Genomic DNA, 15,738 nt, shown 5'->3' with positions numbered 1-15,738 from the left:
ATGACTGGTGTGGCACGCTGGAATTATCAGCGGCTGGTGGACCTGAAGCAGCCTGGGCTTGTCTTACCTGGAGTGTTTGACCCTGTTTTGATTATGGAGTTAAACGGGGCATCTATAAAAGTGACAGGGCAACCCAAATATCCAGCCTTGCACATCTCCAGCAGGGACACAAGAGAGAGGTTTGGCCTACAGTATGTGGAGCCAGGCTGTCGACCTGTGCCCCTAGACTTTGATAAACACAAAAGCAGGAAGACTAACCTAGAGATGCAAGAAGAGTCTTCATCTGGCATTGAGTTTTCATTTCCATCTCAGGTAAGCCTTTAAACTTCTTTAATAACAGACTTTTGATTTATAAAACAAATACTTTATAATTCTCAATCGCATATCACACTCATTTTGCTCAATTTCAGAAATGCTTAGAGGATTCCTCTTCTGCTGAGACCCTTCTTGCTGCTGATCCAGAGGCCACCCCACAGACTGTGACTTTTCACTGTCCGAGTGCTGTGACAGTGAAGGAACACACATCTGAGGAGTTTATTTTAGATGCAGGTAATTATATTATTCATACATCAATGCGTGTAATCTGTCTGCCCAATCTATGCACACAAAACAGAAATACTTCATTTAATAATTTTGTGAATCTCTTTTAGAACTGCCAAGCACACCACCACTGCCTATTGCTGCTTCTCCCTGTGCTGCTCGGACTGGACCCATTAAGACAGGTGGTCGAGTCTTTGTGTTGGACCATAACAGATGGACAGATCCAATGAGAAATGCCATTGATGGTTTGCTGGCCAAGCACCACGGGAGCAAGGACCTCCTTACAAAGGTGGATGCTGAATATGCTGCTATGGTACAGAGTGCCTGCACTGACCCCAACAGCCTTCTGCACTCAACCACAAAGCAGCACATAAGCAGGTACATAAAACACCTTGCTAAAAAAAAGAACACCAATGCTTCACTCAACACCAGCCCAGAAAAGCTCATGGAGACACAGCAGTTATGGCAGCGTCTTTACTCAGGCAGTGAAACCATCAGTGTCCCAGTGACAGTACTGCCACCTGCCCCAGTCAATCCACCTGCAAAGAGTGTTCCTGAGGCTGTCTCTCTGGACCAGGCAGCGCTTGAGAAGATGGTGAAGGACATCATAGAGAAGCAGCAGGCAGTCCAGCAGCAACAACAACAGCATATGCTGCAAAAAAAGCACACTCGATCCTGTTTAGCCTGTGGTCAGCCTAAGTCTCGATACATGGGTGATGGCACCTCAATACATTTCTTTTATCAAGGTGGTGATGTTAAATACTTCTACTGCTCCAAGAAAGTATTTGACACATATTCAGCAGAGGGCCTGACCAACCCCAGAATGCCTTTTAAAGACTTTGCAGAGACTCCTTTTTTTCAGCGGGAACTGGAGGCCTCTAAGCGGAGAGGGGCAGAAATGAAGAGGGTGAATGAGGAGAGAAGCAAGAGGAAGTCAGTAGTAGAGCATCCGACTGGTCGTCTGTGCAGATTCTGCCACCTTCCACTGAAACAAGGACCCAACAGTCCTCATATTCACGCTGGTTTCCCTGGAGTGGCAGGCAAATACATTTACTGTCCTGCTAAAGTGTTTTCCCTTTATCAGGCAAAGGGAATGAGTGCAGAAATTTCATGGAGAGACTTTCAGCAGTCTCCATTCTATGAGGCTGAGAAGCAGAGGTGGGTTGAGGAAAAGAAAAAATGACTTCACTGGCAAATTACAGTACATGCCCAGACCTCAAATACTGTTTTATAACACAAAGACATTCCTTGCACAATGTTATGCATATATGTATATATTTTTCTTGTTTTTTCATTGTTTTTTTCTTGTTTTTGTCACGACACACACACAGGAAAAGGTAAGGTCCAAGTGCAGTATTTATTATTAAGGGGTAATCCGTACTCACAATCCAGTCCAGGCAGAGGTCAAAACCATGTAAGCAATCCACAGACACAAGACAGGGACAAGAAACGGGTAGTAACAGGAACGGAAGTGTGGGGACATTAAACAAGGACTCCGTGACAAACACTGAAACTGACAGGGTATATATACACAAGAGCTAATTAAGGTGACAAGAAACAGCTGAACATAATGAACACTAAGTGACAGACAGGATCATGGGAAATGTAGTGAGAATGTGGATGACACCGTGGGGAAGAGGACATCTAGTGGACACCAGGAATACACAAACCAGACACTGTGACATAATCCCCCCTCTACGGAGCGGCTACCAGACGCTCCAAGACCCACAAAAAAACAAAAACAAAACAAGAGTCCAGGCGGGAGGTAGAATGGTGGAGGATCAGGGGGAGGGATGGAGGGCCAGGACCATGAAGGGGAACAGGAACAGGGGATGACAATCTAACCGCCGGCCGTGGCGAAGCAGACAGTCCATCGGGCGGCCAGGGCGGAGACGACAGTCCATCTGGCGGCCAGGGCGGAGACGACAGTCCATCTGGCGGCCAGGGCGGAGACGACAGTCCATCTGGCGGCCAGGGCGGAGACGACAGTCCATCTGGCGGCCAGGGCGGAGACGACAGTCCATCTGGCGGCCAGGGCGGAGAAGACCCCTCGGGCGGCCAGGGCGGTGAAGACCCCTCGGGCGGCCAGGGCGGTGAAGACCCCTCGGGCGGCCAGGGCGGTGAAGACCCCTCGGGCGGCCAGGGCGGTGAAGACCCCTCGGGCGGCCACGGCGGAGACGACCACTCGGGCGACCAAGGCGGAACAGAGACAGACCCTGGCTCAGGAACTGGAACAGGCACCACCGGCTCAGGAACTGCAACAGGCACCACCGGCTCAGGAACTGCAACAGACACCACCGGCTCAGGAACTGCAACAGACACCACCGGCTCAGGAACTGCAACAGACACCACCGGCTCAGGAACTGCAACAGACACCACCGGCTCAGGAACTGCAACAGACACCACCGGCTCAGGAACTGCAACAGACACCACCGGCTCAGGAACTGCAACAGACACCACCGGCTCAGGAACTGCAACAGACACCGGCTCCACCGGCTCAGGAACCAGGGCGAGCAGCTCGGGCGGGGCCGGCAGGGCGAGCAGCTCGGGCGGGGCCGGCAGGGCGAGCAGCTCGGGCGGGGCCGGCAGGGCGAGCAGCTCGGGCGGGGCCGGCAGGGCGAGCAGCTCGGGCGGGGCCGGCAGGGCGAGCAGCTCGGGCGGGGCCGGCAGGGCGAGCAGCTCGGGCGGGGCCGGCAGGGCGAGCAGCTCGGGCGGGGCGGCAGGGATGGCAGTTACCTCCGGGCTGGTCTCTGGGTTAGCACCCACCAGACGACCCGATGAAGAGGCTCCTCTCCTTCTCCTCCTCCGTCTCCGGACCACCGAAATCCGAACAGCAGACACTGGCTCCGACTCAGGAACAGCAGACACTGGCTCCGACTCAGGAACAGCAGACACTGGCTCCGACTCAGGAACAGCAGACACTGGCTCCGACTCAGGAACAGCAGACACTGGCTCCGACTCAGGAACAGCAGACACTGGCTCCGACTCAGGAACAGCAGACACTGGCTCCGACTCAGGAACAGCAGACACTGGCTCCGACTCAGGAACAGCAGACACTGGCATGTCCAGGATCCGAGCCAGATGCTCCAAATAGTCCAACATACCCTTGGCGGCCCCACAAATGGGCATCTCTAGACCAGTCTCAAACTGGGCAGACGGGACGTGAACAGTCTCCGACTGGGCAGTCGTGACGTGAACAGTCTCCGACTGGGCAGACGTGACGTGAATAAACTCTGGCTGGGCAGACGGGACGTGAACAAACTCTGGCTGGGCAGACGGGACGTGAACAAACTCTGGCTGGGCAGACGTGCGTTTTCCCCTTCTCCGCCCGCGATGGCGAGATGGTGGCTCTAATTCGTCCCTCACCAGTCCAGGGACGAAGGGGGGCCAAGGTGGAGGGTGGTGTTGGCCTTGATCTCGACCACCTCCTCCTCTGTGACCTCCCCGGGTCCCACGAAAAATGGCTAGGCGGGTCCCCTCAAAACAATCCCTCCTCTCCCGCTCGATGGCTGGGGAAGAGAAGTCGGAACACATACCGCTGGATCCTTGCATTGTGACGGAGTCCTTCTGTCACGACACACACACAGGAAAAGGTAAGGTCCAAGTGCAGTATTTATTATTAAGGGGTAATCCGTACTCACAATCCAGTCCAGGCAGAGGTCAAAACCATGTAAGCAATCCACAGACACAAGACAGGGACAAGAAACGGGTAGTAACAGGAACGGAAGTGTGGGGACATTAAACAAGGACTCCGTGACAAACACTGAAACTGACAGGGTATATATACACAAGGGCTAATTAAGGTGACAAGAAACAGCTGAACATAATGAACACTAAGTGACAGACAGGATCATGGGAAATGTAGTGAGAATGTGGATGACACCGTGGGGAAGAGGACATCTAGTGGACACCAGGAATACACAAACCAGACACTGTGACAGTTTTTTCCTGTTCTCACCAACTTTAGATTGTATTATTATTGTTGTTGTTGTTGTTTAATCTATAATTTTAAATTGTTACATTTTTTCCCATTTGTTCACTAAAATTCCAATAGTTTTGTCCTTGTTGCATTGTATTTTAGTGTGTTTTTAAAGTTAATTTTATTGACTTGCATTATTTTATCTTGCTCAGATGTGTAAACACTAAATAATAATAATTGTTAATATTGAACTCTGTACATAATTATTTAATTTAAAATATTTGTTTTCTCCTGTGTTGTCCACACTTTTAGATTTTATATTGTTAATGTTGTTGTAGTTGTTTAATCTATAAGTATTTAATACATTACCTTTTTCAGTTTTATATAATAATATGTATATAACTGTACTATAAATAAAACAAGAAACTTACTATTTGGTGTTTATTGGTTATATTTCATATTGGATTTCTGTACATAGTTATACAAATATAATGTGAATATCTCAAATAAAGGTATAAAACATTATCAAAATGTTCTTTTCAATTATTCACATTCAAATGTTTTCAATGTTAAAGATAACTATACCTTATTATAATGTAAATGTTTATTAAGTTAATTGCACATTTTTTACATCCTATACAAGAACACATATTAAAAGTTTTATTTCATTTTTGTGCCCAAAGTTCTTTTATGATATGTTAATCGTACTTTAAGTGTATCTAGATTAAAAAATTATTACAAATTCAGTTTATGGTATTTGTGGCCGAGACGGGAATCGAACCTCTAATTTGGTGCATTATTTCTGGCCCGCCTCCCTGGAATTTCCTCCGTTCCTATTGGCTAGCAGCGCTCTACACCTACGTGCGACTGGCCCGCGGGTGACAGGCGGAGATACTGTCCACTATACTAACGAGGAGTTGCAGAGACAGGTAGTCTTCCCCGATCAGCGCGACTGCAGCTTGCTGCAAAAAGCAAGCTGTTTTTTGGTCGGTCAGGTCAATAAGTTCATGTGTTTTTTTCAGTGCCGGGTCCAAACAAAGAGAGTTTCAGTTCCTCTGCACCTGCCAGCTGCTAATGTGTTGCAAGCATTTTTGCTGACCGCACAAGGCGGCATCCAGCCTACGTCCAACCGCCTGCGTTGGTGGTATAGTGGTGAGCATAGCTGCCTTCCAAGCAGTTGACCCGGGTTCGATTCCCGGCCAACGCATTGCCTTTTGCTGTTTGCAGTCGTCCGGGGCCACTGGCCAACTCCTTCTGTAACTCGTGGCTGGAGCAAAACATTTTGTATTGCATTGCCTTTTGCTCAAGCAGTCGTCCGGGGCCCCTGGCCAACTCCTTCTGTAACTCGTGGCTGGAGCAAAACATTTTTTTGGGTCTTTGGGCAGCAGTAAAGGACTAGGTCTCCCCGTCGGTTATTCGAACCCTGCTCTTTCGCGTGACAGGCGGAGATACTGTCCACTATACTAACGAGGAGTTGCCGAGTCAGGTAGTCTTACCCGAGCAGCGCTACTACAGCTTACAGCAAAAAGCCTTCCCATTTCCAGGAACGGCCTCATGCGTCATTGTATGTCATCGCTTCACAGAAGCCAGTGAAGCCAAAAAAAATACAAATCTAATACCATTTAAATATGAAGTGTTTGTATAAAATGTGTTACGTTATTAAATTAGAGAGCTTGTTTTTTAATAAAGACCCTGGTAGGCCAGGTCAATAAGTTCATGCGTTGTTTTTTTCAGTGCCGGGTGCAAACAAAGAGAGTTTCAGTTCCTCGGCACCTGCCAGCTGCTAAAGTGTTGCAAGCATTCTTGCTGACCGCACAAGGCAGCATCCAGCCTGCATCTTACCCGAGGAGCGCTACTGCAGCTTGCAGCAAAAAGCCTTCCCATTTCCAGGAACGGCCTCATGCGTCATTGTATGTCATCGCTTCACAGAAGCATTGAAGCCAAAAAAAATCATCTAATACCATTTAAAATTTGAAGTGTCTGTATAAAACTTGCTACGTTATTTAATTTGAGAGCTTGTTTTTTGGTCGATCAGGTCGATAAGTTCATGCGTTTTCTTCAGTGCCGGGTCCAAACAAAGAGAGGTTCAGTTCCTCTGCACCTGCCAGCTGCTAATGTGTTGCAAGCATGCTTGCTGACCGCACAAGGCAGCATCCAGCCTGCATCCAGCCTACCTCCAACCGCCTGCGTTGGTGGTATAGTGGTGAGCATAGCTGCCTTCCAAGCACTTGACACGGGTTCGATTCCCGGCCAACGCATTGCCTTTTGGTCAAGCAGTCGTCCGGGGCCCCTGGCCAACTCCTTTTATAACTCGTGAATGGAGCAAAACATTTGTATGGGTCTTTGGGCAGCAGTAAAGGACTAGGTCTCCCCGTCGGGTAATCGGACCCCGGTCTTCCGGTCTTCTGATTAAAGCTCTATTTTTCAGCAAGGCAGACTCAAAGGCGGCAAAGTTGTTGCTGGGCAAACTTCTTTCGCTAGGCGATGGGGGTGGAGCTTTCTGGATGTGCGCTGCACAGAGTGCGCACTGTTTACTTTAGGGTTTTAACATTTTGTGGGGAAACCGTTAGCAAACTTGTCTGTTGAAAGTGCTTAAGACCACTTTTAAATAGCTATGCTACCCTTCTAAATAGATTAATAGTCTAATAAAATGGACCTAGCCCAGTGGCTATTGTTAAAAATAGCACCCAATTTTTAATATCTTAGGAGTGGAGCCCAGCTGGAGCCTTGTCACACAATTGGACCTTGCAGATGGAACCACTAACACACCTGAGCTCACCTGACGCGTAACATGTCAGTGACAATACCCACTAAAAACCAATTTATCCACAAAAGATTTTGGATTGTTTTTGAATAGAGCATAGTGCATATAACAGAGAAGACTTATATTAAGTTTGGTTAGTGTTGGTCTTAGCTGGTCATGCTGGTCTTATGCTGGGCGTACACCAAAGGATTTTCACAGTCCCAGACTAAAGACCAGCAGTCTTTAGGAATCTTACTGGAGTCTCGGCGCGCTCCCGTCGTCTCGATCGTTTAATGTGAGGGGATAATCTGCAGTCGGCGACCCGATTTATGCCAGTCTTTCTCTAGTCTTTCATATCAAACATGTTTGATATTATCGCAAGTCCTAGCGTAGTCATAGTGACGTAAAACAACCAACAACCAATAAATTCGTTCTCAGAAAACCGGAAACAGGAAAACCATCAGTCACAACAAAGAAATATGTCGACGGACGTGGAAACGCAACGAGCGCCAAGTAGGCGAAAATGGACAGTAGAAAAAGAGGAGCGCCTTGTCGAGCTGTGGGCAGAGCAGCCGTGTCTTTTTAATGTAAACTGCCATTTATACCACGACAGAGTGGCAAAAGAAAAGAAGTGGACCGATATTGCCGAAGCCATCGACATGCCTGGTATGTGCTATCATGCTAACCCTACCACTCTATTGAATGGCATAACGTGCTAATGTTTTCTGGTATGTGCTAACATGCTAACTCTACCACTCTAATGAATGGCATTATGTGCTAATGTTTGATATTGACATTACTGTACAAGAGCACGACTGAAAGACTGAATGAGAAAGAGAGGAAATCTAGCTTTGCACAAACGGGGAAAATGTAACTAATGCTACCCAATTTATGTTCCAGTTGCTAAGGTTAAAACACGCAGCATGTCTCTGAGGACACAGTTTTGCCGTCTGCTGAGACCTCTACCAAGTGGGAGTGGGGACAAGGCAATCGCTTCTAAACAAAAGTGGATCTTGCGACATTTAGACTTTCTAAAACCATTTGTCACCCCCCGCAATGCTGAGACTACCCTTGCTGTGAGTATTGTCCATTCTCTGTATTCTATAGTAGATATGTATCTTTTCTTGTATTATGTACCCTTGAATATTCACTGTGAAACACTTGTTCATGATTTCAACACAGCATTTAAAATTATACCCTTTCAAGACATTTAGTTCAAACTATTGTTCTCATCATATAATGATATAGATTCATAACCCCCATATACAGTCATGTGAAAAAGTTAGATCATCCCATTAAATAGTCAACTCTTTATTAAGAGATGTTCACATAACAATGTCTAATTTAATTTTTTTCATTCCTGGAAAAGAAAGTGATTTATTGTAATTAAACAATATAAATTAACATATTTTTACTTATCAAACAAAAAATAAAATTTGAATGGAGGGAAAAATTAGGACCCCCTAATAACTAGTGATACCCCCCAATAACTAGTGATACCCCCCTTTGTTGAAATTACTTCAGTGAGGTAAAATGGTGGAATGGCTTATGTCAAAGTCCTTTGATATCTTTTTAAATCCTTTTCCACACTCATAAGCAGTGTGGGGGAAATATATGGGGGGTGTCCTAATTTATTCCTCCTCAAATTGCATTCTTTTAAAATTACATTTCACAGAGAGTCTTAAAAAGGCCTTCCTTATTTTTAAATAGTTGAGTTAAATCACTGGGTCCTTCAGTATTGTTAAACTTGTTATTACATGTCCATATGTTGAAAAATGGTGTCCTATTTTTTTCACATGACTGTATAGTTGCCTTAATGCCTTTATATAATTTAATAATAATGATAGTTTATTATTATAATTTTTTTATTTATTATTTAAAGGTAGGGTAGGTCAGAATTGTCTAAAAAAACCTTTTATTCAAATTTGTTTAAACTGTCTTTATATACCAATACATAATTAAAATGCAAGTACTCTGAAATAGAGAGTATAAAAAACTGAGTGGCTCTAGTGTATTTAATCTTCAATAAACACAGCTCATTAATTCCATTCACTCCCACCTAAAAACGGGTGCGCAACTGCGTGCACGTGGGCAGAGCCAATAATAGCGGCGGTAGTCATGGCGACGGAGAGTGACAGTCTCGCAAGCCAATCACTTGTTTCGTCCCGAATGGAATTAATGAGCTGTGTTTTTTGAAGATTAAATACACTATAGTCACTCAATTTTTATACTCTCTTTTTCAAAGTACTTACATTTTAATTATGTATTGGTATATAAAGACAGTTTAAGCCAATTTGAAAAAAAGTTCTTTAGACAATTGTTACCTACACAACCTTTAATGATGATAATCACATAATTTGGACAGTGACTCCCACCCCCTGTAGAACACCATCACAGCACTGAGCAGCTCCTTTAGCGATAGACTCCTTAACCCCAAATGTGTGAAGGAGAGATATTGCAGGTCCTTCCTTCCTGCTGCAGTCAGACTGTTTCACACTATCACTGCTCCTTGTAGACCACACACACACCAAGGATTCAGTTTAATATTGTTCATATATTGTTCATATATTGTTTATTATTGTATATATTGTTTATATTGTTATTATAATTATTTTTTATTTTTTTAACTATCCACTGTGCTGCTGCAACACTGAGAATTTCCCCATTGTGGGAATGTAAGGTCTATCTTATCTTATATATCACCACTGTAGGCCTACCTTCAGAAATATTTTGGATCATACAACATAATGTGATACATGTTGATATCTTGCTCAACAGATTGACGACAATGACACAGACACACAGGGGACAGTGGCTGATGACGAAGTGTCCTCTCCTGGGGAAAATTCTTTGGAGATTGCGCCTAGGGCATCTACACCAGGACCATCAAGGTCCTCAAGCCCACCATCATCTGAGCCCAGAGGCCGTCGGCCATTAAACAAAAAGGCAAGACGTCCCAATGACAGTGACATTGAGCTTGAGAAGCTTGAAGTCCTGAGAGAAATGTCCAACACTGTGAAATTTGGTTTAAACCCGGAAAAGCAAGATAGAATAGAAGATGAGTCTGGCTTTGGACGACAAGTTGCAGTCGAGGTCAGTCACATCAAAGACCCAATTTTGAAAACAAGAGCCAAAAAGAGAATTATGACAATACTGTATGACTCTCAAGAAGCAGATCAGGAATTGACGGGCAGGGCACAACAGTGGCCAAAATCTAATGATCAGTTTAACATTTGGTCACAGCAAACACCACCACAATACATACCCAGAGAGCTACAACATAATCAAATACAGCCTCACATTCAGCCTCAGACCTCACACCCAACATCTCACCATCACGCATACACTCTTCCCCATGGCCAACCAAGTTACGTGCAACTCATATAATTAAATATGATAATTAAAATGGTTTGAGTGTCACATTGTTAGTATTGTTAACATTTAACATTGGGGCGGTAGGTCTATCATTTGGTAATTTGTTAGGTCCGTGAATTACAGTGTTCTGAAACATGTTTAAATGTTGCTGCTGTTCAAGCACTTTCATATTGAAACGCATTGAGTTTCCAGTTTGTTTGTTTTTACTTTTTGCACTTTTCTCAGCTCTTGTGGCTGAATTAGCTGATATTTGCAGGTTGATATGCTTTTGTAAAAATATGAGGATGTCATATTGTTTTGATTTTAAGGGGTGTTGCCTGTTAGCCCAAGCACTGCAAATTGAAACGCATTGAGTTTCCACTTCATTTTTTGTCTTTTATTTGCAATTTACCTCAACTCTTGTGGCTGAATTAGCTGATATTTACAGCTAATGAATGACATTGTTTAGATTTTAAGGGGTGTTGCCTGTTAGCCCATTTTTGGCTACAATGTGGAAGTGTTTTTTTCTACTTGGAATAAAAGAAGAGTACACACTGTTTTGAATGTATTTCTTTATTTATTTAATTGATTTAACCAGTACAGTGCAGCAGTACAACAGAAATGTTCCTTGTTTAAATGAAAATGCAGACTTGAACAGGATTTACATTTATTTATATATATAAATAAATATATATATATATCATACATACATGTGGTGTAAGGGAAAGTGCACACATTAAATGTGGTGCTCCTGCCATGGTACTTGGCCCTCCGGTAAGTTGAAGTACTTCTTCATCAGGTCCCTCAGGTCTTTAGCCCTTTGTGTAGGATTGCGTGCGTGGCCGGTTGGCAGATCATGGAATGCTCCCTGGCCTTCTTGTCTCCAGGATCCAGGGATCCATTCGTGGTCATCAGTCTCCTGGTCTGTCAAGGTTGTTGGCACATACTCTGATCTGCGTTCTCGCAAGAAATTGTGGATCAAACATGAGGCTAGTGTTATTTTCACAACCTTGTCAGGATGTAGACAGATGGTTGTTCTGAAGACCCGAAGCCTGTTGGCGAGAATGCCAAAGGCATTCTCCACGACCCGTCTTGCTCTCGACAACCTGTAATTGTAGATTCTTTGGTCATGGTCTAGCTGTCGGTGGGGAAATGGCTTCTGCAGGTCCGTGCGAAGGGGGAATGCATCGTCAGCAACAAACATATATGGCACGACAGTGGTGGTGTTGGGCAGGGGTTCTGGTGGGGGTAAATTCAGGCGGCCTGTTTCCATTGCTCTGTGGAGGTCACTGTGGGCAAATAAACCACCATCTGACAGTCTGCCCTGGGCTCCCACATTTACATAAACAAATTTGTAATTGGCATCTAGTACTGCCATTAAAACAACAGAGAAGTGGCCTTTATAGTTCCGGAATGTGCTGCCTGAGTGACCGGGGGGTTGAATGGAGATATGTTTTCCGTCAAGCGCACCCAGGCAATTTGGGTACTGCCACTTGTCCTTGAGGTCTGCGGCGACAGCTCTCCAGGCAGCCTCTGAGGTTGGTGTCTACAATAAAATGGCAAACACATCCAGATAGCAATAAGTGATCATGTTTGACTTTAACTTGCTATGGGCACCCATAATGTAAGATTACAGATAGACCCCTATTCTGTTAAAATGTTAGTTTTTCCACCTTGAGGTAATCCTCCTTCATAACTTCATACAGAGCCTCACACGTTGAGATGACGATCTGTGAAACCGTTGTGCTCCCAATACGGTTTTGGAATCCCAGGGATTTAAAGGTCTCACCTTGAATGGAAGCAGAAAGAAATAGAAGTATCACCATCTAACTGTAACAGAACAGGTGGAAACTTGCACAATTACAATGGAATTTATGCACAGCTGCACTACTTCCTGAACTTTAGCCAGGTCCTTTGTTTCCTGTCAGCCATTATTGGACAAACTGATTAATCCAGGTGTGCCTGACCAACAACAATAATCAGACACACCTGGATTAATCAGTTTGTCCAATAATGGCAGACAGGAAACAAAGGAGCTGGTTAAAGTTCAGGAAGTAGTGCAGCTGTGTATAAAGTCCATTGTGTGTGACAGCTTGTACCCTTTAAAAACAGCTACGGTCAACTTTTTATTGAAAAGACGAGTATGTCTCTTGCAGATAAAGAATAGTAGTGTACAGTTACATTTAATTTAATAAATGGAACATACAAAAAAATTGGAAAGATCATTTTGGCATTTGAAAAAGTTTATGCATCCTAAGGTGAGATGAAATAGTTTTTTTTTTTGTTTAATTCATGAACAAGGTAACAGTAACTATGCATGTGTAATGGAGGTTAGCGTGTCCGCCTCTCACACCAGAGACATAAGTTCGAGACCCACTCGTGGAAGCTGTCTCGGGAGCCGGCTGGATGTGATGGTGATTACACATTGTTTTCTGATATTGACTTTTTTCCTTACCAGAAAAAGTTTTTATATCTACTAGGGCTGGGCGATATGGAGCAAAAAATAAAGTTCGATATATTTAGCTATATCTCGATATACGATATATATCTTGATATCTTTACAGGAAAAATAACCCCCCAAAAACTACTGCAAAAACAAATATGCCAAATATGCCACAAAGTCTTTTTTATTGAAGTGCAAATAGGTAGGCAGTTCATGTAGGAACAAAGTGCTTCTGCAATGTTTTTTTAAAAAAAAAAGTCCAGTATACTAAAATAAGAATTTAACTGTAAAATAAAGGAATAAATAATACATATTGCACTATTTTTAATAAACCAAATATTATTACCAGATCAAATATCATTACTAATTTGGGCAAATTAATTAAAAAATGCCATATATCCCCCCAAAACTGCACAACTGTAGAGTAAAACATTAATAAAAAAAACTGACTGTCTAAAAACAGACATTATTGTTAAAGCTGCAGTCCGGCACTTTTTTGGGTTTAAAAATATCAAAAAAGACATTTTTGAAAAAAAACTTAACCAGCCAGTGTTCAAAACGATCTGCTTGCCTTACCTCGATTCAAAACGGTAATCTTGTAATAATGATTTTAATTCCAGTGGTACTGGTGGATTTCCGCGGGAATTTCGAGCTTGTCTTTGCGTCATTACGTCACTTCTGTACACATAGAGAAGGAGTCCCCGGCTAGCGTGTGTGGATGATGGAGGTGGAGATTTAGCTTAGCACTTGGTATGGCGGATCCCGAAAGTTTAAAGCGACAATCACCAGTGACAACTGGAGATTCACCAGTTGTAAAACCCAAAGACTTCGGACTTCAGAGTGGCTACAGAAAAAATATATTTTTCACGTTTTGACGTGATATAGCCTAAGCAATCGTTAGATTTAATCAGCATGATATAGCTACTGCAATGCTTCCCCCCACCCCCCGAATTTGGTCAGAACAAAAGTGAATGTTACTTACTTGTTCAGATGACATTTACCGATGAAAATTCTAATGTTGACACTTTCAAAAGGTATACTCTAACATTGCTGATGACAGTACAGTATCCACAGTGACGCGACAGGTTCTCCTCAATACATTGTGTTCATCCGCGCTGTTTCATGCCGATTTACTACCCACGCACAGTTAATAATTCCGCGAATAACTGCAATTGCAGATTTCTAACAGAGATGGCGACAAAGAGGAAAAACGACGGACTGCTGCTTTAAAAAAAAATCACATTGTCTGGGGCCTCTGGAGAACTCAGACAACACGCGAGGAGGCGGGTGGGAGCGAGCACAGCAAAGAGAAGGCAAACAAGCAAAGTGAGAATTTCAGAATTTAATATAAACAATATCTCGATATATACGATATGTCAAAATCCACATCGTGTTTAAAAAATATATTGATATATTTTAAATATCGAGATATCGCCCACCCCTAATATCTACCAAGTCAATTTCTATAATTTCATCACCAGGCCAACATGAGTTGTTTGGGAGGATGGGGTACAACTAGGAAGGTGTTTCTACAACAGCAGTGATAATGTCCCTCATACAAACCTGTGGCCAAAAATCTCAGTGTCACTGAGAGTCGATCTTTTGCACTGATGGCCATTCGAAACTTTGTGTTGGCTTTCCAGATGAGTGGCTCCACTTTTTGTAATATATATTAGAAGTCCTCAGAGGTCATCCGGAGTAACTCTCTGAATCCACTTCTGTCTGCTATCTGGTTAAAAAAGGGTGGTTTTACCTGGGTGGTCAAGCTAGCACAAGGTATTCTGCATAGCATTAGCATAGTTAGCAGTACATGATTGCAATAGTAGGCTATAGCAGTATTGACATAACTCACCTCCAGTTCCCTTTGAAGGACAGACAGACCTTGCTGTCTACGTCCATGCAGCCAAGGCCGTGCCCATATCCTCTGACGCTTTCTCTTCTTCTTTCTTTCACTGCAAATGACTGCAATGGCAAAAGCCACAGTAGCTAACTGTAGCTGCTTCTCCTCCATTTTTGTTAAATCACTGCTGAGCATGATGGGAGGAATTTGGTGGGAATAAAGAGCTAAAATAATCTAGTTGTAGTCTTGTAACTAGTGTCACTACAAGATTCAGTGCTTGTAAAACCTTTAGTCTGAGACTGTGAGTCTGTGAAACCAAGTCTTTAGATGTGAGCTGATAATCTTATAAAGTCTTTTCTAAATCTTTTCAAACTCTTTAGGTGTACAGAAGGCATTAGTTGGTCAGGCTGGTCTTAGCTGGGTAGTGTTAGTCTTAGCTGGTCAGTGTTGGCTTTAGCTGGTCAGGCTGGTCTTAGCTGGTCAGTGTTGGTCTTAGCTGGTCAGACAGGTCAGTGTTTGGTCTTAGTTGGTCAGGCTGGTCTTAGCTGGTGAGTGTTGGTCTTAGCTGGTCAGGCTGGTCTTAGCTGGTTAGTGTTAGTCTTAGCTGGTTAGTGTTGGCTTTAGCTGGTCAGGATGGTCTTAGCTGGTCAGTGTTTGGTCTTAGCTGGTCAGTGTTGGTCTTAGCTGGTCAGGCTGGTCTTAGCTGGTTAGTGTTGGTCTTAGCTGGTCAGTGTTGGTCTTAGCTGGTCAGGCTGGTCTTAGCTGGTTAGTGTTGGTCTTAGCTGGTCAATGTTGGTCTTAGCTGGTCAGTGTTGGTCTTAGCTGGTCAGGCTGGTCTTAGCTGGTTAGTGTTGGTCTTAGCTGGTCAATGTTGGTCTTAGCTGGTCAGTGTTGGTCTT

General features: G+C 43.9%; 2 protein-coding genes across 2 annotated transcripts in view; both read left to right on the top strand.

Annotated features, from left to right (window-relative positions):
- Positions 1–1,785, top strand: LOC307004236 (uncharacterized protein; the record flags this gene model as incomplete). The annotated part of the gene is made up of 3 exons (XM_079623337.1): positions 1–312; positions 411–549; positions 651–1,785. The coding sequence occupies 3 exons, from the start codon at positions 1–3 to the stop codon at positions 1,721–1,723; spliced, it is 1,524 nt and encodes a 507-aa protein (XP_079479463.1). The 3' UTR covers positions 1,724–1,785.
- The window catches only part of LOC307003877 (uncharacterized protein), a 337,300-nt gene that overhangs the window by 268,600 nt on the left and 52,962 nt on the right, over positions 1–15,738 (top strand). The gene's annotated exons all lie outside the window — the stretch shown is intronic.

The sequence above is a fragment of the Phoxinus phoxinus genome (genome assembly GCF_949152265.1).
Source record: "Phoxinus phoxinus genome assembly, chromosome: 9".
NCBI lineage: Eukaryota > Metazoa > Chordata > Actinopteri > Cypriniformes > Leuciscidae > Phoxinus > Phoxinus phoxinus.
The sequence above is the reverse complement of the archived record's forward strand: the minus strand, read 5'-3'. Positions and strand labels throughout refer to the sequence as shown.